We start from the raw sequence: 26,368 nt of genomic DNA on the forward strand, positions 1-26,368 counted from the left end.
AATGGAGCCAAGCCAGTATCAGAAAGGCAATATGGAGGTGCTAGAGACTGAAGTCTACTTCTCAGAAATAATATAAGCAGCACTACACAGCAGAGTCTGCTCTATGCTTTTCAAAGTCAATTTTTGTAAAATAATTTGATTTCCAAGATGAAATTAACTTAAGCAGAGCTCTAAAACAGGTTTTTAAAATTTCTTAACTTTTTTTTTTAAAACAAGTTTTCCCACAGGAAGGGTTGTTCCTATTGTTCTAGTTCTGTTGCAGACTATATTAATCTTCAAAGAGTCACTGTATTTCTCCTTGACTTGCACGGTGAGAATCAAATGTAAGATATACCTGTGTTACCTCGCAGAATATTGTGAGGACAGACATTTTCTACCTTCCTGGAAACATCAGCCAGTCACTGGATCACTGAGATGCCAACCCAGGTCCAACCTGCTTGCACAGATTGCATAAATAAAGAACTATGAGGACACAGCATCCTACAATGATCCCTTGAAGTGTATTTACATTAGGCAGTACAAGCTCCACTGTACTGCACTCCACCAAAGCGACTAAGATCCTACACAACATGAATCACAGAATCATCTAGGTTGGAAGAGACCTGAAGATCATCGAGTCCAACCTCTGACCTAACGCTAGCAGTCCCCACTAAACCATATCCCTAAGCTCTACATCTAAACGTCTTTTGAAGACTTCCAGGGATGGTGACTCCACCACTTCCCTGGGCAGCCCGTTCCAATGCCTAACAACCCTTTCAGTGAAGAAGTTCTTCCTAACATCTAACCCAAAACTCCCCTGGCTCAACTTAAGCCCATTCCCCCTCGTCCTGTCACCAGGCACGTGGGGGAACAGACCAACCCCCACCTCGCTACAGCCTCCTTTATGGAAACAGTTTTTAGGGTGCCCATCTCTTACCTACTTTGGTACCTGCACTGTTGTACCTTTGAAGTACACATTGCACCATATTATTGCTTCAGCTACCGATCTTAATTGCCAAGGACTGATAGTGTTGGAGCTACTTTGCTTCTTTTCAGCAATTGCTCAGCTGCTGCTGTCTTCTCTATGGTGCAATCCCAAAAGCCAGTAGCTCCAGGTGTATCCTATCACAGCCCTACACTACTTCGGACAGAGTCTTCATGGCTTTTGGTTACCTCATACAGCATACAACAAGAGAGAAAGCAGCGTGAACACAAGAAGTTCCTGCTTTCAAACAGGCCCCGTATCTTACCCCCCACATTAACAAATTTACCCAAAACACAACATCCACAAGAAAAAAAAATGATTTATTGAATGAGACTAAATGGTCTAATGCTCAGACACCAAACTTGCATTAACAATGCTGTTGCAGAGGTACATAAATGATGCACGGAACGTTTTAATGCATGTAATGAGTCTAAGCACAGGAAATACAAAAAAGGGCATTTGATGCCTTCCAAGTCACAAAGCTTTGATAGACTACAAAAGATCTTACATGCCCAACAACCCAAATATAGTTTCAACTTTTTACGTTACTGAATTTTGTGCTTTTGAGTTCTCTTGAAGCTATAAAGAATTATAAACTATTTGAGCTTAAGAAATGCAAAAGCTGATCAGGTTTGTAACATAAATGTAGATAACCATTATAAAATACTGTCTTTTAAAAGGTATGCCAGAAATGTATTTTAACTCATAGAGTGAATGGCAGCTGTAGAATTGGAATAACTCTGAAAAAACTATGAAGAGACATCAAACAGGTTAGATCAGTTTTTCTTTTACTTTTTTCCCCCCTATAAATGCACCTCACCTTACAGTGCCATTGTGTCTGTGCAGTGGGTATCCCAGGTGTTACATTTATCCATTTTTCTTTTCCTTTATTATTATTATTATTTTTTGTCTTCAATGTTCATTATAATTTTCACTATGCAAATATTTTGGGTAAATTACTCAATTTAACCCAACAATACCAATGAAACTGAATCAACAGCGTTGGATTTTTGTTTGTGAAGTTGTCCTGAATGAAATTCTAGACACTGCTGAAGACAATACACACTCCACATGCATATGTACAAAACGTTGTATCAGCGTCATGGCACACCATTATGCATAAATCCCAACACACAACCACATCACTAAAATTTTAGCTAAAAAATTGACTGCCATTTCTGCCTGTTCCATTTAGTACCGTGGGCAACAGGGCATTTGGACAAGCAACAGGTTCCAAAGATTCAGAGCCAATTGAAAGAGATTTAGACAATCAGTTAAATACATTTCCATAATAGGTTATAAATAACAAACCAAATCCCAATGCAGCCCGATCCTTGATTTATCTATGCAAACCAGATCCACCTACTGATTGCTTGTGTCTCTATCCTAGGAGGAATATTGCATCTTCAACATACTGCATTTACAGCCATGCACATACAAATTTTTTTTTTTAATGCATATTCCACAGACGACTTCTCACCCACAGGACAAGATAAAGGTACAAACATACTTATTGTCTTGTCAGAAAATTTCATTATGCTAATAAACAATGACATTTTAAAGTAAGATCAACAATACTTGCTCGAACAGCAGATATCATCAATTTTATCAGATGTATTCTCCAGAGTTCTTTACTGATCAGTTAAACCAATAGAAACTTAAAAAAAAAAAAAAAATCAGTCCTTTATATGAGAAAAGACAAGAGCAAAATGACTTTCTAACACTGATGGCAGTACCACAAATTTAGTGCAAGAAGCAGCATGGATCAGAATTGAGTAACCAGACCAACTAGCAATCTACAAGTACACAAGTGTTTTGAAGGAATTCCAGGGGAACTATGAAAGAGTGGTTTCAACCCAGTTACTTGTGGGGAGTAATCTGTCAGAGGACAATCAGTACCAAAGACTGTTAAAAAGTAGTATTTAAGTAAGCAAATACATTATGCCACAGTGTTTAATTTTGCTGGCTGAAGCAGCCAGATGTTTATCAGTTTTAAGACAAAGTAATGATGCAGGCCTACTCCCTCTCTTAAAGGATCCTGGAAGCAGCTGGTGGGAAGTTTGATGAACAGCTTTGTTCTGGCACCAGGTCGTGCTTTGAAACTGAACTCTAATGTAGAGATCTGCTGCAAAGCCTTTTCTTTATTTGCATAAGCAAAACTTCCATTGAAAGATTTCAAATCTTTCAACCGTATCAGCAGTTCACTTCTGTTTGCTCTCCCCTTCCTCACAGTTCCCCCTCAAAACACATTCATAGACTCTCAGAGAAGTACACCTCATTCTGTACCAAAGAAGCAAAGAAAAAAAAAAATCAAAGCATGCACAGCAGTAGTAAGAGATTCCAAATAAAAACTTAATACAAGGAAATGCTGCAGAAAGAACTCCCTTCCGCTTCTACATCAAAGCCAAAACCAAACTGTTCGGGCTGTAGAGTTTCACCCTGTGTTGAGAGGCACCAAAAGTTCGAGAGATGCGTACCCTATAGCCAAGGATGCACTACGCTGATCTAGCTTTACTACAATCAGAAGTTCATTCACTGAATGAGATCTGAGCTCTGGTAAAATGTGGTGACGCCAGCTGCTAGAGAGGGAAATTAGGATCCTCATGAGACCTTCAGGAAAGTCAGCACTGGGGACGGAGGGGTGGGAGGGAGACCACCTGGAGTCATATCAAGGATTTCTTTCATGTGAGAGCATTATTTTGGTTACAGTAGAGAGAAGAAGCCAGCTTACAATAAGACAAGTGTAAGTCAGCTTTGGCACTTGTGTTACTGAAAATAACATGGTGAGTGTTCTCAGCTCTACAGGCAGCCCACTGTGATTTGGATCAGTGATCACTCGAGCAGCCAGGCATTTATCATTCCAGGAGAAGCTTGCTCACTTGGGCAAAGCTAAGCAAGTCCAGCTGGTGTTAAGCAGAGACGTGAGGTAATCATTATTTCTAGAAGAATCAACAGATGAGAAGGTTGACACGGGAAAAATGATGGGGTAAAACTTGAAGTTACACGAACAACTAATAGGGTTAAAAATCTGTGTCTTTTTCCTCTTTAAGCCCTATCCAGTGAGAGACAGTTTAACAGCATGAAGTGCAAGTTTTCTTTAACTGGCTCAAAAGTTTCCCAGAACAATCTAACCCTCAACTTTCCTTTACTAAATTCATGGGTCTCTTGGGAATTACATGGACAGAGACCAGACTTTTTCTAGACCACACCTGAGCAGAGATTGGATTTTGTTTCTTTTCCGTTAATAGAAAAAAAAACAAATATTTCAAGATACAGCTGAAGTGGTGTCAAAATAGCAATGTCCCAGGTCACAACCAGAATCTTGTATATACAATTTATATTAACTTAAAAAAATAAACAAGTTCAAAATACCTCCAGAGAACGTTCTAGTTTAGCAAAATGTTCTGTACAAAAGTAGGCCACATCTGTTGGTTTAAAAGAAGTCCACAGCAGTTGATTTCTTCTTAGCTGGAACAGTAAAGGGTTTCTTCAGCTTCGGCTCTCCTGTTGGGGTACCTGCAGGTGACTTCAGCACTCCGTGACGGGGTTTCTGCTCAGGATTGAAAGCTACACGGGACAGTCCTTCTGGGCTCACCAAGATACTTTTGTCTGTCTTTTTAAATTCTGTCGAAAACCAAGCAAGCAGGTTAAAAGCAATGCAATTCTCAGGTCCAATCGATCAATTGTGGAACTGTCCAACCCTGGAAGTTCCTGGTTATCCCCTCCACTAGTAGATGTGCATTTCTGTTCTTTGTGCAGCTGTGTTATATTAACATAAATACATATACCAAACCCCTCTATTCTGCATTTGAACTTTGTCTATAGCACACGTCGGAGTAAAAAGAGTAGCTAAATGAATACATGGAATAAGTAAATGTCTTGCTCCATAGCACAAAAGTTTAACAGGGAAAACTGTCTGCTTACATGTGGGATCCAGAGCAGGGCTGATATTTATCTACTCATTACTATAATAAATCAGCAGCAAACAAAAAGTGAAGCTTTGCTATAATACAGCCTGAGCTCATCACATCAACTCCTTTGTTCTAATAAACAGCACTCAGCAATGAAGAACATGAAGTGCATCTGCTTCCTGAGAGGCACCCGGCGTAACGGGAGGCTCAGGAAAGAGAGCTCGTCACTGCTGCGCTGTTTTCAGTCTGCAAGGCTCCATCTGCCAGTCAGTCAAGTAGCACCCTAGATTCACCCAAGTCTAGCATTTTGGGCAGAACATCCTGAATTTCAGCGCCTCCTCTGGACAGGAACTTGAGGATGGTTTATAAACCAGTTCATGAACTGTCCACAAGTATGTAGACAAAAAGGGATGAGACCGTGAGAGAGAGGGAGGGAGGGTATGTGAATGTGGACAGCCTCCCCCTTCCTTGGCAACACGAGAGACTGTGGAGACACACAGATGTATTACTCACCAGCAGTCATGTTTTTATTCAAGCCAAAGGTGACTTTTTTGGAGCCGGACGATTGCAGTTTATTCAGCTGGGAAGCAAAATAAAGACAGAAAATAAAGTAAGACTTCTGAGGCAGCAGTATGAATTCTTCTACCTCCATCCCCTCCAATTCTCTACCACTGAGATACCGCCCTCTGCTACGACAGCACCGTTCTTCCAGCTAAAAGCAAACATTGAATGTGCAGAGAAGTGACATTCCCCCTAAGGTCCTCACATAATTCAATAACAAACAAGATTTTGTGTATTAAACACACTGGCTTCAATACTCCCATGCCTCAAAGTTCAAAGAGGACTTGAAAAGATGAATGTTGAAAAGGTTTAGAAAAGAAGGTAGTCTTACTGCCTCCAGCTTCTACCAGCTTACTGCTACCAGCTTCTGCAAGTGGGAAGAAACGAAGGCTCAGAGTCCCTTAGCACGACTGAAAGTCAGTTAATGCTTGCGTTTTCTTGTGAAACGAGCAGGTTCAGAATGACATCCTTTTAACAGAAAGGTATTTTTGAGGTTTGTGTGGAAGGAAGAAGAGACTTTCAAGATGCCTACAACTCATTTTCTGAAACTCTGGAGCCACATGTGGCTCTGTCTGCAAGGAAATGCAACGGTATTTCTAGGTTTATCTGCTTGTGTCAGGAGATTAACACAGACTGGAAGAGACAGCATGAGTAAGGACGTACACGCACTTAGTTTGGGCGTGTGTTTTAGGAAGAAACCTGTGGCAAGACCTCGCTGCCATTTGTGAGATCACATTACCTGCATGGAGGCCCTGGTGGCAGAGATGGCGCTTTTGGCTTTCCTGAAGAATACCGGCTTTGGTGAAGTTGATTTTTCAAATTTTACAAAATCGCTTCCTGGTTTTGCCTTCTTTTTCTTCAATGGTGCTAGGGCGGTGCTGCTTTCCTGGGAAGAGGGAAGGGAAGAAATCCTCTCAGCACAAAAGCACTGTAGCTAACTATGCCCAGTTAAGTGCTGATGGTGTCTTTTGTTTTTCTTGGCTTTAAGCAAGATCTCTTCCACAGTACCTCTAAATGGAAGAGAGATTCAGCTAATGAACAAATTCATCTTTAGGCTGGGATGGAGACAAAAAAAAAAAAAAAGCAGACTATGACATCTGTGTACACTTAAGAAATCCAGCAAGCGTATGTTGTTACTGGTTTGATGCCTTCCCCTCCGATTCATAGTGAGTATTGCCATTTGCAGTAACCCTTCTCTCCAGCACAAGGCAATTCTCAGGACCTGCAATGGCAGTGCCACTAACAAAACAAAACGTACTGCTCCAGAGCCTTCCAGCCTGTTGTCTGTGAACTACCGTGGAAGTTTTCTCCTCCTCCCTCTCAATATTTGAAGATTTTATTTTTATATGTCACTCAATTTCTGGGTAAGAGACCAATATTACCTTACTGAAACTAGGAAATAAAACACCATTTCTCAAGCAATTAAAAAAAAATTGGCAAAGCCTGATTTCTTCCATATTTATTTATCTTATTTAAGCTTCACTCTGCTCACTTAAAACCAGTACTCTCCTTCTCCTGACTCAACTTCCAAAATTACTTTCATGACCCCTCCCCACCCAAAACACACACACACAGCTTCATGGATTGAGCAAGAAACAGCAAGTTCTGTTGTTTCTTTGGAATTGCACATGGAAAAAGTGGCCCACTGGTTTGTGTACTGACTGACCAGTCAGCCAACAGACAAGTGCTGCCACCCTTTTTGCATTCCCACCTTTTTGCCAAAACGTGCCCTTCGTAAGCATGCTGTAAGCTCAACCACAGACCCAGTGCAAATGAATAAATAACCAGGAGAGGCAAAAAAAAACAAAACACAACCAAAGACCCACACTGAAAATACTACAAACCTCAGCTACATGAGGTTTTCAGGTGAGTACCTAGCACAGGCTTTAATGCCATTGCATAAGAAGGCGTAAAAATGTGGCAAGGGTGGGGATTTCTGGGAACCTGGTCCTTTTGGTAACAGTACATAATGACATCAGCACGCAAACTGCTCATCAAGTCCCACACTCAGAAAGCTGAAGCCAGGCTTGAAAAGTAGCCTGGCAGTTTGCAAGGAAGGCTGGGGAGTGGGGTGGGGAGAGAGAGAGATCTACGTACCTCCTGTCTGCTTTTCTTGCACGCAGTCTCCAGAACTCCATTGGCTTCAACAGAGTTTAGCACCTCTTTCACTTTTCTCTTCTTTTTCAGGGTTGCTGCTTTCTGGCTGGAGACCTTCATCCCTTCCAAACTAACCAGCTTTGCCTTTTTCTTCAATTTGACCTTCTTGGAGGGTACGGATTCAGAGTCTGCATCTCTTGACGGCATCCCAGGCAAGCTCTCCTTGTTGGACTTCAGGCCAGTCTGCTGCAAACAGGCATCCCCATTGACCAGGACAGACTCTGCTTTTTGTTTCTTTTTCACAACCTTAGAAATTAGCGGCGTGACAGACGGGCTGACATCCTCTGCCCCGTTGGCATTAGCAGGTCCATTCTGACACGCAGGCTTTGCAGGAACGTTCTGCACTTTTGGATTCGTTTTCTTTGACTGAGTCTTTTTACTCTGTTCCGTGTCAGTCTGACTGCTCTGCACAGAGGTGCTGTGCTTATCTCTGGTGTCAGTTACAACATTTTTGGTCTCGTTCACCTCATTTACTAGCAATTTCTTTTTCTTCCTTTCCTTGTTATTTTCTGACACGTCTCCCTGGTTACACACAATAGATCCAGATGTTTCAGCTGTTCCCTCCTCACAGCTTCCATCAGCTTTTCCAGAATCAGCGCTTAGGCTGTCCCGCTTCTTCCTTTTTTTCCTCCTCTTCTGATGAACTGAGGTCTCCTGCGCACTTGAAGCTTCTTCTTCATCCTTCCCTGAGTCTGCTCCAAGAGGAATACCACACAACACAGACGTGAAACACAAAGGAACTTAGAGCAACTTTAGTTATTCCCCCTGCCCACCCCCAACAGGCACAGCATTTTCCTGCTACCAACCATCACTGAAGTTTTACTATTACAGCTAATCAAGGTTCAGTAATTTGGTGAAATATTTTTGGGTACAATTCAGCATTTGTCCTGTCAGTATAAACCATGATGCTAGAGACATTTGCATGTACTTCTTAGAAGTTCTTCACCTTTCCAGAACCTTCCCAAATTCCTGTATTTTAAGTCATTCGATTTCAAGATGACTGTTGTATTTGTTTTCCTGCATTAAACAGAAGAGCTCCACGGACTAATGCAAACAACTGCTTCCATTTCTGCCTCCGATCAAAACCAACATGATCTTTGCCTCAAAATTTGTAATAAAATATCCACCCCTTTCAAAGAGACCTTAATTTCACATTTAACGTTCTCTGCAATACAATACAGATCAGTGCACTCTGAAGAACAGGTTATGCCATCTTCAGAACAGCTCTGATACTTTGCCTAATCGCACAAGTGATTACAGATAGTCTCTCTTCCAAAGGCTGATCTTGCCTTACCTTTTACTTTTTCCAAATTGTTTTTCTCCAAAGGTCTGACAGTTTTTTTCTTTCGCCGTCCCCTGCTGAATGTATCATCATCTTCATCTGTAGAAACTTCTTCAGGAAGATCGTCGGGGAAGATTCCTGTTGAGGATGAAGGGTAAGGTACCTGAAAACTACCGGTATTCTTATGTCGCTGTGCATATACAGCATAACTCCCACAGAAGGAAAATCAACTCCCTGTTCCCCATTCAGGCCAAAAGAAAATCATACCAATGGTTCTTATTTAAGTAAAAAATAAATATTTATGGACAAAGCACAGGGCTGGCCAAACTGTGATGAGGATTTGGCCATTTCACCAAAAACATACAGTGTGTCTTAATGAGGTCAAAGGAAAAAAAAAAAACACAAACAAAACATAACACTACAGTATCATAGAATGGAGTCTCTTAGGTTGGAAGACCTCCAATGTCATCAAGTGCACTGCCAAGTCTACCACTAACCCATGTCCCTAAGCACCACATGTACACGTTTTCTGAATACCTCCAGGGATGGTGACTCAACCACTTCCCTGGGCAGCCTGTTCCAATCCCTCACAACCATTTCAGTGAAAAAATTTCTCCTAGTATCCACCCTAAACCTCCCCTAGTGCAACCTGAGCCTATTTCCTCTTGTCCTTTCACTTGCTGCCTGGGAGAAGAGACGGACCCCTACACTGCTACAGCCTCCTTTGAGATCATTGCTGAGACCAATAAGGCCTCCCCTGAGCCCCCTTTTCTCTAGGCTAAATAACCCCATTTCCCTCAACTGCTTCTCCTACGACTTGATCTCCAGATGCTTCACCAGCTTCACTGCCCTTCTTTGGGCACAAAATCCTTGACATACACACTACAAAAAGATTTACAATACATATTGTATGGGGAACATTACATATCATTTAATGAAAAGAAACCATCTCTGTACGCTGCTCAGTCCTTACCTTCTGACAAGTCCTGGAACCTGGAGGTGAGGAGGGAGGGAGAGAAGGAAAACAAGAGTATTACTGATTTAGTACTAATGATAGCAATAGCAGCATAGTGTCACCATACTTTATGATACTTTTCTCAAAATAAGAACAACGTATTTTACACAGGAAAATACAAGTGCTCATTCCAGAAGAGATGTGCCTCGGAAACCCAAAACCTGGAAGTTTTCAGACAAGAGGAATTTAACACTTCTCCTGTACCATGTAACTTGTGTCATATACCATCTAATGTCATCTTGCAACACAATCCAATGTCATCTTGCAGTACAAAGCCACCCAGTGTAGATAAACAGCTGCAGCAGATGTGATATTTCAACAGAACTCACTTTTTGACCAGCTTGTACAGACGCTTTCTGTTACGTGCAGGTATATTTTTCTTGCTCGCCAATTCAAAGAGTTTGTCAGCAACAGCCTTATAATCAAACTGTTGGAGGAAAGTAAGCGACATTTTTTTAGTTGGCCTATCATGCAATGAAACTCACATTACTCAATAAAACTAAAATTACCAACGTTTCAAGTAGCAAACACGTCCTTTAAACCCAAAGTAATTTTCTCTGTTGAAATTTACACCCCTTCTCACATGTACACTGCCTTTTACAGATGGTTGCTTCTTTAACAGAGCGGTTGAACTTTGTATCACTTCCCAAAACATTTCTAACCTTAATTCCTATTGATGAGAGAAGCCAACCAATTTCAAAACTCCCCAAAATATTTATATACCAGATTTAAAGTATCACACATCCCAATCCTTGCTTCAAAGCCACAGCTCCGTGAAGAGGATCCAAACGCATTCATGTGGTATTTCAAGAACACTACACTGCACCGGAAGGTCTTGAAAACACAGACTGCAACATGTTACTGTTCCTCCTATGCATCCCATCACCCATTACTTTTGCTCTTACTGTCAATAAAACTTACGCTGACTGCTTCACTATTCATAGTGATTTGGCTTTTGCCAGACATTCCTGAACTCTTCAAACAGGAAAGGAAGAGCAGAAGGAATGGTAGAGGGGAAGAAGGAATCCATTAAACATGGATTTATTTTCTTATGAAGTACCCAGAAGTACCCAGAGTACATTACATAAATACCAACGTACACTAAGGTAGGAGGGGATTAACATTTTTTAATATGTTTATCCAATTAACACCCTTTATTTCAGTACTTCTTGAAAAGGATCCAAAAAAATGAAAACAGGGAAAGTACTATTAACAAAGAAAGCAAGCAACAAACCTGAAGAACAGGCCCAATAGCATCATCAGCATTTTCATTAACATCCTCTGTTTTTTCAGAGCTCTGCGCTGATTTTTTTGAAAAGCATTTATCTGCTGCAATAAAAAAGGAATGAATATTAATGTTTAGCTTGTAAAAACAGACATGCCAAGCACAGCTCTCATATAGGTGCATTTTTCTTCACAGTATCTTGGAAATCTGTACCGATTTAACTACTTTATGTCGCCATTAATGCATTGCTTGTGTATTGCTTATCTGAGTGCTTCTGAATCATCTCTGTACCAAAGCATATCTGGATTCAAAACATTCCTGCTTGGCCTTTTCTTCCCTTTTCTAAACTTTAAGCCCTCACAGGAAGCCAAAACCACATCTTCAAAAAAAAGGTTCTGAATATCCAAGAGCCAAAAGCAAGACCAGATTATCTCCCACTGTTGTGGAAAGCTGATTCTTGTTTGGTTTAACAGAGACCGCTCATGTTTGTGACGTGTTCTAGAGGAACCACTCTGTTTAAGCTCATCTGAGGGGATCAAATCACAATTACCCATCCATCACCCTCTCAATGTGTGCTTGAGTGGTTCAGAACAGAAATGTATTTCTAAGAAGCAGAATTTTTGTGATCCTAGTATTACCAAGGCCACTTAGAATTTTCTCCTCACCTTTGGTTTTAAGCACCTCATCATTTCCGTGTTCATCGTCGTCAGACACGCCTTCCCCATCGCTGTCACTGCCCAGTTCTTTCATTAGGTCCTCAATGGCATAAGGGGACTGATCCACAATGACTTCAAGGATACCACCGGCTACAGCATGCATCACGCTATGACTGTATTATAAGAGAGTAGAAATGAGAATGGGAAGGCAGAAGCATACAAACCCTACCTTCTCATGTTCAAAAAAAATGGAAATTTGGGGGACATAGGGAAAATGTGTAAGAAGGAAGAACACAGAAGAGCATCTAGATCTCCAGATAAGGAAAGTGAACCTGGTACTTCCTAAACAGCAGGTCTTTAAATTGAAATAATCATAGGTGAGTAGGGTGTCCTGCCAATGTTCCCCTCTTAAATTTCACTGTTTTTATATACTGCTTTACACTACATTGCAGCAACAGTGAAATCTAACCAGATCAGCTGCACTATGCATTTTAAAAACAAAACTAACCAACAGATATATATTTTTTTAATAAATCCATAATGGTTATTTGTAACTTTGATAAACATCAGTTATCTTCAAACGACTGTATACACAGTAAAATATCTTTCTTTCTCTACATTCTGAAGTTACACTACGTTATCTTCTTTAACCCGTTTATTTGGACGCAGAGCATTGTTGCAGAATTTCTTAATTCTTAAGAAATACTTATCCTCGCATTAAACTTACTCCTTTGATTTGGCAACAAACTTGCAGAAAGGTTCAATGAACTTGAGATTCTGGTCTGCTGTGAGCTGTATGATTAGAAAAAAAATAATTAGCACAGGAAATATTATACATGCACACTCAAATTCCTTCAACGTTTGGTGTGGCAGGAAATTATTTTTAAGAAATTATGTCAGTCTTTCAGCATGCTAATTCCAACCAAGGGGAACATCCAGTGACTTTTTCTTACCACTGCTACCACTAACTTCCAGATACTCCCTGGAAGCATTGTAAAAATGCTAATTGCTTTGCAACCTTTAACCTTCTGAGTAGAGGAAATATGATGAGGCTTCTTATTTCAGAAATGGAAAAGTGAGGCCAAGAAACCTTGAATTGTTTGATGCTCTTTCACAAAGAAAGCCCACAGTGTAAACATGAGTAAGATCTGTGTTTCTCTTAACCTGACAGCCTAGCCCAAAACACTGTCATTTAAAATACTACTAAAGACCCCTCCCTCAACTCAATTTATAAACGCTGCCTGTGATTTCAAGTAGTCTATAAGTCTAAGTCCCCACGGTCACTTGAAGTGGCTTAGCCATGGACTGAGAGCTCTATTACTAGGGAGCTGCAGACATTATTTATGCTCCAAGACCAGACGCTTTTCTTGTGGAGCCCTCTCTCTCACTCCACAATCTAGAGCAACAGAAGCTGCAGGCAGGATAGCTTGTGATACTGACTGCAAAAGGATACTAGTGGAAAACTACTGACACTTTCAGCCACTTCGTATGATTAGTATCAGATGCCATAAACAAGGAGAAAAATGAGCCTGAAACTAAGCATGAGGCAGCAAACAGCTTAGCCTTGTAGACTAACAGGAGAAACACTCGTAAGAGAAGTCAGTAACAACAGCTGCAGCAACGGGCTTTCAGCTGCTGCAAAACTCTACAGCATCTACCAAAATTAAGGGCACCTGAAACAAAAGCAGGCAGCAATCTACAGCAGAGAAAGACAGTTGTGATCAGCAAAACAACTCGATTTAGAGGGTAACTTGCTTACTGCACAGGTCTGACAGCAACAACAACAAAAAAAAAAACAGACCTTTGAAAGCTTATTTTCCTCCTCTATTTTGGTGTATTAGAGAATCAGCCAAGAACAGGCTTTCTGTCAGTCTTTGTGAAAGCAAGGACTAGCAAACATGTTTGTGCAAGGGAAAAGAATTTAAGTCCATTCTGTGAAACAAACAAATGAGAATGGTAAAACTCTTTGACTGCTATTTCCAACCTCAATTTGGAGAGGATATCAGTAGTCAGGAACCTGAGAGAAACTACTATATTACTACACTTTGTACTCTAATACTACTCGCTTTGTACACTAATACACAAAAACTGTGTTTCTTCTGAAGTGCTGAATGCCACAGTTGACATTAATCAGGAAGAAAATTAAGACATGTTCTAACCTCCTTTGCACCAACTTTAGCCAATTCTTGAAGATAGATGTCAATGAGATGGAACTTTATTCCGTTGGGAGTATTGCTGTCCGGGTCCATAACTTCTTTCATTAATAGCTGCAGTAATAGTTCTCTTAGACTACAAAAAAAAAAAAAAAAAAAAAAAGGGAAAAAAAAGAAAGAGAGCAAGATATTCATATTCAATTGCTCAGATTCTGTTTGCTTTGAAAACAAACTCTAGCCATTCCCAGTTTTACCAGTTCTTAAGATGGCTGTTCAACAGCCGCAAGAAATAAATCCAGTGATGAATTTTCACATCTTGAAAACCAATTAAATAATCCATCCATAATTAGAACCCCTTACATTCTAGAGTATTTTGTAGCATTACAATCCAGCACAGTTTGCTGCAGTGGAAATGATGTTTTTAAAATTAACACAGACTGAACTTTACTATCCCATATGGTTGATGGATAGGATGAGGGCTTCTGCCATTTGAGCAGGGCATTCCTAAAGCCCCAGCTCACACATTTCATCCTTGATAGGCAACACCTACCACCCACTGTTTTACAAGACCATTTTCATTTTGGTGTGCACCCGACAGTTAAATTTTAACACTGATCCTTCTCAAACTCATTTCAGCTGTGCAGACTTTGCCTGCATTGAAGCATACTATCCACTGTCCCTTAGAGCAAAACATTTACACCAAAGAACAGATTGCAGGCTGTCAGGTGTGAAATGTCATCATCCCAAGAGCTCAAGCCAGAAGTGATTGAGCTGTAAGGGCTGTGGCTCTGTTCAGTAAGTAACTTCTGGACTACCAACAAATACTTCCCACTGCTGGAATCACATGGCTCAAAAAGACATGCTATCACACCAAGCTGGGGGAAGTGTCGATCTGCAGGAACGTAGGAAGGCCCTGCAGAGGGACCTGGACAGGATGGGTCGATGGGCAGAGGCCAAGGGGATGAGGTTCAACATGGCTAAGTGCCGGGTCCTGCACTTTGGCCACAACAACCCCATGCAACACTACAGGCTTGGGGCAAAGTGGCTCAAAAGCTGTGCAGAGGAAAGCCAAAGGGGAAATGTGGATCTTGAGCCCCCTCACTCTGCAGCGAGAGGAATTCGTGATCTTCTCTTCCCACACTGCCTCCCCTCATGAAGAGGGTCCTCCAGGCCATACCTCCAGTGAAGGTGGAAGAAGGCAGGCTAAGTAATGACACTTTGTCAGAGATCACTCCGGGTGACCACGTCTCTGCCATGGAAATGCGTGTGGGAAAGAGTACTGGCTTTGTCAAGCCTCCTCCAGTTCCTTCCTCCCACACTTTCTGTTGCTTTTTAAGGAGCACTTTTAGCTCTTCAACCTGTGGTCATTTACCCAATACCAAATTAAGGTAAAACAGAGGGGATGACAGGTACTTCAGCGTTGCATTCCCTTCTGTTTCCATAATATCACACCTACATGCATCTGCATTCCAGAAAGCATGAGAGATAAAGGATAAACTTGAAGTGCTTGATGGCCTACAATTAAAAGACTTTAAAGCTCTTCCATTGGTTTAAACGCATCTTAGAGATGCTCTAAACAGAGCAAGATGCCTGCAATTACTTGCCATTTGATAGGATATGGAAGAAATACAAACAAACTCACTGATGTAAACTGGCTCCCTGTTGTATACAATTCAGTAGTAACTTCCAGTTCAGCCTCATGAAAAGGCAAGTCATCAGAGTGAAATTAAAAATAGAAAAGACAGAGCTAGTGAGAAACACACTACAACCAAGAATAAATTCCTTTTCTGTGCTTTCTGGGACGCTGACTCGGTCTAATCTCTCCAGAGATGATGTTCCACTGCTAACTCTTTTGGCTAAGTAAAAAAGATTTGGCAAACCCCATCATATATTTGTAGGTCTCGTATTTCAAGACTCCTTTATTTCTAAGCTATGTATCATAAGAGATCCAGAGAACCACTGTGCCTTAGTGCTAAGACTTCCTGACAGCGCCATCTGCAGAGAAAAAGGATCTATTAAATGTAGATAAGAAATAAATTGGGTAACTTCACTATGAAGAAATTACATTCAGAAGTCTGCCTACCTTTCATCCCAGCCATTTCTTTTCAGCACTTCGAAAGATTGCCTCAAAATCAGACGGATTAGCTGCAAAGTACAAAATCTGTTACACGCGTTCATAAAGAGTTGGTGTGCTGTAATAGGAATAGATTTCTTTGTAAAGCTCTTCATAGTAGAAGATGAAAAGCTTCCTCCCCCAAACATTGACAGACTTGTCTATTATGTCAAGCTACAGATGGATGCAGCGAGGCTCCAAAGACAATAAACTATTCTCATATCGTGAGCCCAGCAAAATCAATGACTGTCTCTACCATACAGCTTTCTCCTGCTCCATCACCCTGATTTCTTCATTAAGTGCTGCCAAGTCTAAAAACCCACAATTTCAGCTGGAGGCAACAATAAAGACAGATTATAACAATAATCATTTAATTGACTGGAACCTTTCGCTAAGAGACAGCCACATGTAAACCAGCTACATTAAACTGGCTCAGAACACTTACTGAGTTACCTGCTTTCTGCTAACGCTGAGCAAAAAAAAAAAAAAAATACAGCAGCAACTGTGCCTGCAATTAGCTTCTTTCAAATAAAAAGATTACCTTGATTTCATTCTCTACAAAGGCAGGTCTTTTAAGAGTGTTCTTTCACTGATTTTACTGTCTTTTAATACAGTGTTTCCTGTAGAAAGAACTGATAGCTGAACTTACTACAGTGGGTGCATTACTGATGGAAAGTCGGTGTTCTAGTGACAACTGCTTTTTTTATATAGGGTCATAAATGTCTTTAAATAGTCTGATCTAAATTATTGATGCTGATGCAGTGTCCACCTAGACAGTATTAATACGTAGTGAGGGCACTTATGCAAGAAAATAGCTTCCTCCCTAAGAAGCTTTTCCCAATGAAAATCCATGAGAAGTATTACTGTTATAAAGGAAGGCAAGCAAAAAAGCACTCATGGCATGACAAATAATTACTTTAAGATCTTGGACAGTGACTGAAAGCTTTTAGAACAAGTGTCTTGCAATGCATCACAAAGATAGTCACTTGTCTTCTCTAACAATATACATAAATGCACATACAAAGCTGTCTTCCAACACACCGCCACCATTTCCACCAGAAAAGATCTACAAGTGAGCTAATTAGTATTACCATATAATACTTATCAAGACGCAGATTGTCTATCCCATTCCATTCACGGCTCATAGTTTGCCAAAATGTCTGAATGAACAAGTGTCCTGTAAGAAAATAAGAAAAAAATCATCAGCACATCTGGCACAAGAGTTTCTTTCACTAACCTAAAAATCTCAAGGAGTCACTTCAACATGAGGAAGAGATGATTTTTTTTTTCCTGGGGATTTGCCCAAGGATTGGGATAGAGCTAAGGGAAGACCTGTTTGAGATGAGTACAAGGACAAGTTGATTGAACTTCAGAAAAACACCAGAAAAGGCACACAGCTGCTTTTAAAGGTGAGCGCAGCTACGGGGAGAATTATAACAAAAGAAAATTCCTGAGCCTGAGCTTTGTATATGTACATTTTCTGTTACATATGCAAAAGTTAGAGCAAAACACCCATTCTGCACTCATGTCTACCCATGCTAGTTTTGGCACTGACCAAGCACTGTATTTCACGTGCAGTTTGTACACTTCACAGCTCATGAAACAAGGTTGGTTTTGAGTACGATATACCCAGAACAAGTAGCTGCAGAATGGCAAAGTAAGGGGACAAGTTTGCTTCGCCTGTGAAATCTCTCCTTTATTGCACTGGAGGTGCAATCCTTTCCCTGCAACAACCAGAAACAAACTGCATCTGATTCAGGGCACAGATGCTTCCCTTAATGCAATCACACATTCCAGATGGACAACAAACAAAGGAAAAAACAAGGAACCACCCATATCTTGCTGCCTCTATTCTAGGACTGTGACAGTGGGCTTAAAGTGAGTCAGATAATGAAATAGTACTTACGAGCCTCTGTATTCTGAATCACGTGGATAAGCTGTGCGATGTTATTTGCAAGTTCTTCCTAAAAGTACGTAAATACAGTTAGTAGAGCATGTTTCAGAGCTTGGTCTCCTCACTACACATTCAACCAGAAAACAGCAAGTAGGAATAGAAAAAAACATCCCTCAAAATTAAGAAATATTCTCTTAGCAGCTGCTTTAGCACCATTGCTGTCCTTCTACTGGATTTAGGTCCATTTTAAGAAAAGAATCGAGGCTATCAAGCCCTGTTCATTTATCAGGTCTCTGCACAAGTCATCCTTTTGGTAGCAGACAAAACTAAATTGGGAGGTGAATAATCCAGTGGATTTGAATTAACAAATGCTATGAAATCCCAGGGGTACTGTTTTAATGTAGGTTAATTGTAGGTGGAGAACTCTGTACTACTTATGAGATAAATCTTGTTCAGGGAAAGAGACAACTGATTTGAAAACTGGTTAAGTGAGGTAACCAAGGCTCAGTAGTTCGAAACTGTTATCTTTTGAAAGCAGGTAGACGAAGTGGAGGAGGAAGCAAAAACTGTAGTGGAGGAAGTGCCCATGCCACCAAACTCTTCATAATAACAAAAGAAAAGGAAGTTTGAAAGTTTTGAACTAGACTTACTGAAGGTTACATGTATATTGAAGTTACAGTTAAGGGCAACCTGCTGCTACTTCTGTAGTCCCACCAAATCCATGCACTTTATAACTACGTGTATTTCATTTGGAAGGAAAACAGCTACACCTGCTTTGGAAAGGGTGATTGCAAGCACCACACCATTTAGGCTTCTGTTCGTGTGATGAGGATCACAGAATTGGTCACCTCTCCTGCACACACCACATATGAACAGTAGGGAAAGAAAGAGAAGCGTGCAAGACGCACCACGGCCATTTTCACTATTGTAAATTAGTATGTTTTAGGAGACCCACTCAGGCAAACATAAAAGCAGTTACTATACCTGTAGCAGAGGTTTATCCTGCATCCACATGCAATAGAACAGCCCCTTCCATATTTTTAGCAGTTCATCCTGGCTGAAGCCACCTGTGGAATACAAGAAGATTGAATGAAAATGAAAAATCCACCAAATTTCCACCCGCGTGCTTTCAAGCAGTAGTCTCTCTTCCCTGCTCTTCTTCACTTTTGTTATATTTTCTTAGCCAAATGTTGATTCCCACCGTAAGCAGACTAACTGGAAGACCACTCGGCCTAGTTTAGTCATTCCATGACTTTAGGCTTCTATCTTGTGCCAAAGTAACAAAGATTTCAAAGAAACCGTAGATGAGATGTGGCTTCATTAGATAGTGTATGCTTCTGACAGTCAACAAATTTCCCTCTACATTAAGATGCATAATCAAAGAGCCTGAGCAACTGTAATGAAAATCTTTCCATTGCATTTAGTCCTGATGGTACAGTATCACCTGAATTTTAACAGCAAAGATTATTTTCACTACAAACAGTGTAAGAATTCACATTGCAGCCAAAAGCACACATTACAGACAGAAAGTACTACCTGGAAAGAATGCTTTAAAAAACAATTAGAGATCTCAAGTACATTTGCGAGAATTTTAACAGCATACAAAGTAGCTGCAAAAACCTACCAGAGCTATTTTCAAGCTACAGCCTGTTGTTAGATCCAAACTGAGCATGTTCTCCTGGAAACAAGTCATCTGAAAGCAATCATCACTACTGCACCACTCTTTACTCAGACAAAAAACTGTAAACATCTTAGTTAAATCATCTACAGTCACGCTTAGTTAAAAAGAAAGGAAGTAGAGGTGGGGGAAGGTATATGCAAAATACATGCGGAGGAAGCAGTATGCCTACTAGTATTAATTAAAAGTTTAACTTGGATTTGTCAGTGATGTTAAGATTAAACATGATACCATTTGATTCACTGATTTAATATTCAATTTTTTGTTTTTAACAGATCCATATGCTACATATGTAGCAGTAAGAAGCATTAACTCTATAGAGGCATTAGATATTAGGCTTATGGGGACATCGGCTTATTAGGCAGGGACATCAGCTTCTATCTATAAAGATGGCCCAAGAGACTTTGTCTCAGGAACATGGGCTTCCCACAGGGTTGCTTTTCAGACACTGTGGGCTTTTAAAAGTGTCCTAGGCGGCCCTTTGTCATTTTGACAAAGCACCCTGACCAAATTGGTCCAGAGCATGTTCCTTTTCCCAGCCACTCAAAAAGTACTTTTTAAGACTTTTTTTTTTTTTAATTTTATTTTTCCATTTTGCGAGCCCTGCCATCACCATCCACTGCTGGCAAAAAATCATTCTGGCAAGGTTATTTTAAAATCTCAGCCTAAATGCAGTGGGCAAAACTGAAGGCCTTCTTTACCTAAAAGGTACCTTGAGAAAGTTTGGCCTTCATGTCTGGACTGTAACTCTGTCCCTATGTACAGTGTGGGGAGCTTGTAATCACCCATAAGTGACCACTGAAGACATGCTACTTTAATGAAAGTCTTGTTAGCATTTCTGTTTGGGAGTTATTCTGGTTTGACAATGCTAATTAAAATTGTTGATTTATCGTAGATAATCTCAACAAGCTTATTTCAGTGGGAATGGTATACTTAAAAATCCTTTACAGAACTGGGCTCATGTAAACACAGCTAGCACTTAAACACACCTCACAATCTTTCCTCTTTTAACACATTTACTCTTACTGTTCTTTCACCAACTCATTTACTAATTTCTCTATACAAGATATTAGACGATACCAGCAAATGTGACCCTCCAATCCAGCACACCTTTCCTCTTTCAAGGCATGAAGAATGAATTAACATGAAAAAAAATAAAATAAAATGAACACTTCCGAGGAATAACATGCTCATCCAAGCTCAACTGCAAACACATAAGGACTTCAGCTGTTCTGTACCTTCTCCAGAAGGTAACTTCTTTAAAATCAAGTAAGGAAGGCTCTGTCTCTTCAAACCTTCCCCAGCATGGCCTAGCATGGGCCATACTGAACAGTCCTCGGCTTGTGTTCTGTCTACCTGTGAAGGATCTGACTGGAGCGAACACAGCAGGAACTCTACCCCCTCTTTGAAAAGACAGCAAATTCTCGATTGTTTGAGTTCAAGTGTCTTGCTGGGTTACCTGACGTGACCCTCATCTCTGGCAGAACCCTGCCTGGATATAAACCCACTCATTAATAACTTAAATCTCTCTTCAACATAATACTTTCTCTGCAAGTCTGAAAAAGTTAACTTAAATTTTGATATTACCGGCCTACACAGCACCTCAGAGCAAGTCAATCTAAGAGCACTGGAAATTAAGTCACCCTGGTTTCCCAGTTGTTTGCCTTTCACGGCAGGTTAACCTTAACATGCAAAAGGCTGACACTCCAACTCATGGTTTCCCCGTGTTAGTTTCCTAATATTTTAAGGCATTAGCCGAATATGCAACCTCTTCCCTCAGTTAGGGTGCTCCTCTCCACCTAGCCAAACACATACTCAAGAGGAATTTGTGCTTTGTAGTAAGATGTGCAGAGAAGTATGAAATACAGAGATGTCATATCCAGCATAGGATGTCTCCAGAGCTAAAAACAGATGGAAACTTTGGAAATATGTAGGGGGGAATACCCATGTACACGGGCTTGCTCATACTGATCCCTAGGCATCCCCTAGGTCTATGGTGACTGCCAGAAATGGGATGAGCTGCTGGCCTAGCCCAGTAAGGCTGCTCTTACGTGCTCCTCTCTCTGTTAAATACGGCTAATAGCTCAAATATTTCTGGGAGAGGGAAGAAATAACACGTTCCTCGGCGTCTCTGCAAGGATTTAGATTGAAACGAGCCTTCCAGCTGAGCTCTTGGTGTCTAGACAGGTCTGGGCAGCCACGCGGGGCTCCACGTGGGCCAGCAGACCCCTAAATTAATAAATATATAAATTAAAAAAGAATGAAAGGGGAGAAAACAAAACAAAACAAAACAAAACAAAAAACACAACCCCAAGCCCGCACAAGCGAGCCGAGCCCCCCCTTCCTCCCCCCCAGTACCGTCAGGGCGCTGCGTGCGGCCGCTGATGTAGCCCCGCAGCTTCTTGACGGCGCGGTCGCGGATGCGCTTCTCGTTGGCGGCCAGGCGCTGCGCGAACTGCACCTCGGGCGCCGGCACGGCGGCGGGAGCCATGGCTCAGCCCGGCCCTGCACAGCCCGGCTCGGCTCTGCCCGCACGCTGCCAGCCGCGCGGTGCCGGCCCGGCCCTGCACAGCACGGCCCTGCCCGTCCCGGCGCTTCCCTCTGGCGTCATCGCGCTGCTGCTTCCTCCAGCCAACCTCCCCCCTTCCTCCCTTCCTTCCCTCCCCCTGCCCGCGCCCTTGCCCAAATAAGGTTTTATTCGTCGCCGGTGACGTCACGGGGACCCGGGGGATCCGGGCGTGACGTCACGCGCCCCGCCATGCGGCGCCGCGCGGGCCTCGAGGGGGACGCGCAGGTAGCGCGGAGGGCGGCGGGGAACGAGGGGAGCCGCCGCCATTTTGTGCTGGTCGCTGGGTGGTGTGGGGAGGGGGGTGCTGTGCGGGGCTGCGCTGCCAATATTGGAAATAAAAACTGTCTGAACGCTGTATTTGTGATGAGAGCGACGCACGCGGGGTGGTTTCGCTGTGGTGTGCGTTTCATACCGCACTCCTGCTGCTTCAGCAGCGTGTTTTGTTCTGGTTCTGGTAGCAAATGATGCTATTTTCCTGCTTCTGCCACGTTTTGGACACTACCGGCCTTTCTGGGCTTCATATCAGTACAGGCGTTCACATGCCACTCCATCACAAAGTCCTGCTGCCATATATGTCCTCCATACGTTCTTGAGACCGAAATCAGTTGTTTTTCAGTGACTTGTGTGATGTGGTGGTACTTGGCCGTGCTTTGCCATAAGCACTTCCTAAACGTGACTTTAGTTGAAAACCTTCCTTCCATGCCTTCATTCTGGGTCTGACGTCTCTGAAGAAAAATTAAAAGAGTATAGTAGTATTCAGAAAGAGCAGACAGGTGTTGGAACAGGTTGCCCAGGGAGGTGGTGGAGTCACCGTCCCTGGGGGTGTTCAAGGAGAGGTTGGACGTGGCGCTTAGGGACAGGGTTTAGTGGGTGACATTGGTGGTAGGGGGATGGTTGGACCAGATGATCCTGGAGGTCTTTTCCAACCCTAATGGTTCTATGATTCTATGAAGTGGGACAACTGGAACTGGCCTGCTTTGTCCATGCAAGTGTCTAGGATTGAGAGAGATAGGAAAGAAAGTGGTCAGGAAGCAAATGTATAAGAAAGCGGTTAACCTGAGGGAGTAGGGAAGGAGAACTGTAGAAGGTGGCTGGAAAGGATAGAAATGGTAGTCCCATGTTCTGTGGGACTGGGAGAGGTACCCAGTAATAACAACCTCCATCAGTCCTGGGCAGCTCGACTTGAGATGGCTGTGGGGATGGTATGCTTTGTACCTCTAGGAGATGGCTTCTTACGTTGTTCTCTGATACCGTCTTCCTTCTTGAAAAAGTTGTTATATTCTACATAAAGGATCTCAATTACTGAGATTTGGAGCATTCTCAGAAAGCAAAGTGGTGCTTGGAGATGTATTTTTTGCTTTGTGAAAGCATACTAGGTGCTTAATGTGTTAGGCAAGGGAAGTTAAACCTTTGTTGGTGTGTGTATGGTAACCTTTTTAAGATACAGCAGTGGGCATATATACAAACATTGGAAACTGGAGTTTAGGAGTTCATATACAGAAATTTCTGTATCATCTTAAAATTAATGCATGTTCTCTTGGACTTCGAAATTGAAGTTATTTCAGAGCAGTAGCTTGGCGCAAGGGGAAATTAGTAAATGTTTTTCTTGTATTTACTTGGAATTGAGTCACTCCTATATGGGATTAGATTGCAAATTGTTTTTGCTCCTTGCAAAAGGTGAATTATTTTGAAAAATATAATTTCTTCTGAAAGAGCTGTGGTAATGTAGCAAAGGTGACTGAGGATCTTGCACATACTTGAGTTAATTAAAAACAGTTATAGCGTATGCTTTACAATAAAAACAATTGTCTCAAAACAATAGCTCAGCATATGTACATCTGTTAACAGTTTCAAACATGTGAATGTTAATTTTTGAAACATTCTGAGGGACCTTGCACACATTTTAGGTGAAGAAACATGAAGAGAAGTAATATGGTTTGCTTCAGGCCAGAGTGGCAAAAATTAGATTACAGTCGTAGAGTTTCTATTCCAGAGTCTTGTTTTAAATTATTACTGGCTAGTTCCTTTTTAAAATCAGGTTACGAATTTCTGAAATGCTGTGATACAGAACAATCTTTTTGTCTGAGAGAGAAGGAGTACTGTAGAGCAGTAGCGGTATCTTTGTTGTTGGTTGGAGGGTTTTTGTGGTGTTCTGTGGGTATGGTTTTTGTGTGTGTGTTGTCTTTGTTGTTTGTTTGTTTGTTTTTTTTCCCAATTTCAGAAGGCTGAGACCAAAGAGGACTTCGTTAAGGTTAGAAGGAGTGATTTGGAAAGGCTGACAACTGAGGTTATGCAATTGCGGGATTTCTTGCCCAAAATATTAAATGGGGATATCTTGTGGACATTCCAGAAACTGGATGCTGTTGAGTCAAGTGAGTGGTACCATGTTGCAGTTTCTGTCAAAACTACTTAGAATAAACTGGTTTTTGAATGGTTACAGAGTTTGTTGAGGTAATCCAGATTAAACTATAATGTTCAATGACTGCCTCATTAAATCAATGTGATTGTAATGAGGAAAATTAGAAACTACGTTAGAAATAATTAGACTTACGCCAAATTAATCTTTAAAAATATTTTGCTGTGGACAAAAACATACTTAATTCAGCCAGTAAAGGAAGCTGTATCCAAAAAAAAAAAAAAAGTAATTCTTCTTTGAGAGAAGGCATAAGTACTCTGTTTTTCAAAATGTCTTCTGAGATGAAAAACAAAAACCAAAATAATAAAAATGATGAATTGCAGCAGATAAGAAGTTAAATCTGACTGAAGAGGTAATATTTTTATATCTAGTTTGTCTTGGTTTTAGCCTGTATATTTTTTATGGCCGTAAGTATAATAATAATAAAAACGTTGGAGACACTATTGCAAAAGTCTTTTTACTGCTGTCCCCAGAGTCCATTTGTTCTGTGTTAATTCTCTTTGCATTATTTTTCCAACAACTAAATCACTTCCAACATGACATCAGGACCAAATCTGAGCCAGATCCGTGCCTAGCATGTAGTTTACGTGCAGCAATACAATTCACTCGTTCTCCTAGGAATCGCTTTTGTCTGAAAAGACACGGGACAAATATTCAAACAGATTAGAAAGAGTGTATCTTCTGGAATATTAAGTGATTAATCAAAGGTTAATTTGCAAAGTCTGGCTAAGAACTCTGCCTTGATGCTGAGTCTGTGCTTGACTCCTGCTGTGTGGGACTCCCTCAAACACCCAAGCAGCCAGGCCAAGGAGGATCTGTCTAGCACGTCCCTACCTCCTGGTGTGGGTGTCCACATTCAGAAGGCCTTCTGGAATGATGTCTTGGTGTCAGACAAATGTGGAACCACTTTTCGTAGGATCCTTTGGCTTCGGGTTGCTTTTCTACAATTAACTAATTCCTTACCGAGCTTTCTCAGTGAGAACTACAGTGGAATACCTAGAAAACATTGTGGCTCAAATGCTCATGTTCTCCAGTGGTTCCTCCTCTTCAGAACCGTATGCTAAGCATTATAATTTGCTGCAGTCACTGGCAGAACCTTAGTGCCAATGCTTTTCATCCTTTTCTCCTCCAAAGAAAGACTGAGATACAGCCTGAAGGCCCATCTCTGATACCAAGTGGTATACTGAGGCCAAGTTTCCAGCTGTCTCCATGATCCACTCTTTGGAAGGATTTTTCCATGCCATCAAATACCAATAGAGATGAGAAGACTGTGCCACCTGTCCCTCTTGCTGCCACTCAGGACATCATCCGTGTCATAAGAAGTGATGTAGGTTCTGGAAATGATCTGTGTTGTACGACATCAAGGACAGTTTCCAGTTGGGTTAAGGATTCAAGAACCTCAGCTAGTCAGACCCTTGATTTACCCTTTTATTTTTAGTGCTCAGTCTGGAGATTTCTCTCACTGATCATTCTTACACTTCTTGTGCCAGGCATCAGGGTGAAGTGTCAGGGTCTTCAAGCTGCAGATTTGTGATGTCAACACAGGGATTTTAAGGCTTTCTTCCAAATGTTCTGCTGGCTAGCCAGTACTCTGTAGGCTCTTCGGCCTTGTAGGCCCGAAGCTGAGTCAGCTTCAGATTATCTCACGTATATCCCCGCAACAGAGACTTCCCTTCAAATTAATGATGTGGTTTGAATATTTATTCAGTCTTTTGCCACTCTTTTGCACTACAGTTGGACAAGTCAAGTGATTTTTGCTACTCCACTCTACCCC

The 26,368-nt window shown here is 41.4% G+C and overlaps 2 protein-coding genes across 11 annotated transcripts in view; one reads left to right on the forward strand and one right to left on the reverse strand.

Moving 5' to 3' along the window:
- Positions 1-1,265: 1,265 nt before the first annotated feature.
- Positions 1,266-22,212, reverse strand: RRP1B (ribosomal RNA processing 1B). Of its 5 annotated transcripts, none has more exons than XM_084491743.1 (17): positions 21,968-22,212; positions 18,916-18,998; positions 17,944-18,001; positions 17,129-17,214; positions 16,008-16,069; positions 15,567-15,620; positions 13,931-14,060; positions 12,499-12,563; positions 11,781-11,944; positions 11,125-11,216; positions 10,220-10,317; positions 9,849-9,868; positions 8,888-9,013; positions 7,534-8,285; positions 6,176-6,322; positions 5,389-5,455; positions 1,266-4,588 (listed from the first exon to the last, which is right to left on the reverse strand). In XM_084491743.1, exons 1-17 carry the CDS (start codon positions 22,098-22,100, stop codon positions 4,398-4,400), a joined length of 2,328 nt encoding a protein of 775 aa, XP_084347869.1. In that variant the 5' UTR covers positions 22,101-22,212; the 3' UTR covers positions 1,266-4,397. The 5 variants fall into 5 exon arrangements, with proteins under 5 accessions (XP_084347869.1, XP_084347868.1, XP_084347872.1 ...); XM_084491742.1 differs by having other exon boundaries at positions 11,125-11,219; positions 21,968-22,211; XM_084491746.1 differs by lacking the exon at positions 21,968-22,212 and adding an exon at positions 19,556-19,820 and having other exon boundaries at positions 11,125-11,219.
- Positions 22,213-22,216: 4 nt separating this feature from the next.
- Positions 22,217-26,368, forward strand: part of HSF2BP (heat shock transcription factor 2 binding protein) — a 30,300-nt gene continuing 26,148 nt past the window's right edge. Inside the window, exons 1-2 of one of the 6 annotated variants that reach the window (XM_084491796.1) lie at positions 22,217-22,403; positions 24,400-24,550. In XM_084491796.1, coding sequence (XP_084347922.1) covers positions 22,368-22,403; positions 24,400-24,550 — 187 coding nt within the window. In that variant the 5' untranslated portion in view covers positions 22,217-22,367. The remainder of the gene's footprint in view (positions 22,404-24,399; positions 24,551-26,368) is intronic. The other 5 variants (XM_084491791.1, XM_084491792.1, XM_084491790.1 and 2 more) reach the window with 5 other exon arrangements.

This window comes from Aythya ferina (assembly GCF_964211825.1).
Source record: "Aythya ferina genome assembly, chromosome: 1".
Classification (NCBI taxonomy): Eukaryota; Metazoa; Chordata; class Aves; order Anseriformes; family Anatidae; genus Aythya; species Aythya ferina.

Bases quoted from the DNA above. Each gene is read 5' to 3' on its own strand.
- RRP1B (XM_084491742.1), bottom strand. From the start codon at position 22,100: ATGGCTCCCGCCGCCGTGCCGGCGCCCGAGGTGCAGTTCGCGCAGCGC. The intron at 17,215-17,943 runs GTAAGTACTATT...ATTTTCTTACAG, and splicing joins GATTCAGAATACAGAGGCTC to GACACTTGTTCATTCAGACA. The intron at 15,621-16,007 runs GTAGGCAGACTT...CCTTTTCATGAG, and splicing joins AGAAATGGCTGGGATGAAAG to GCTGAACTGGAAGTTACTAC.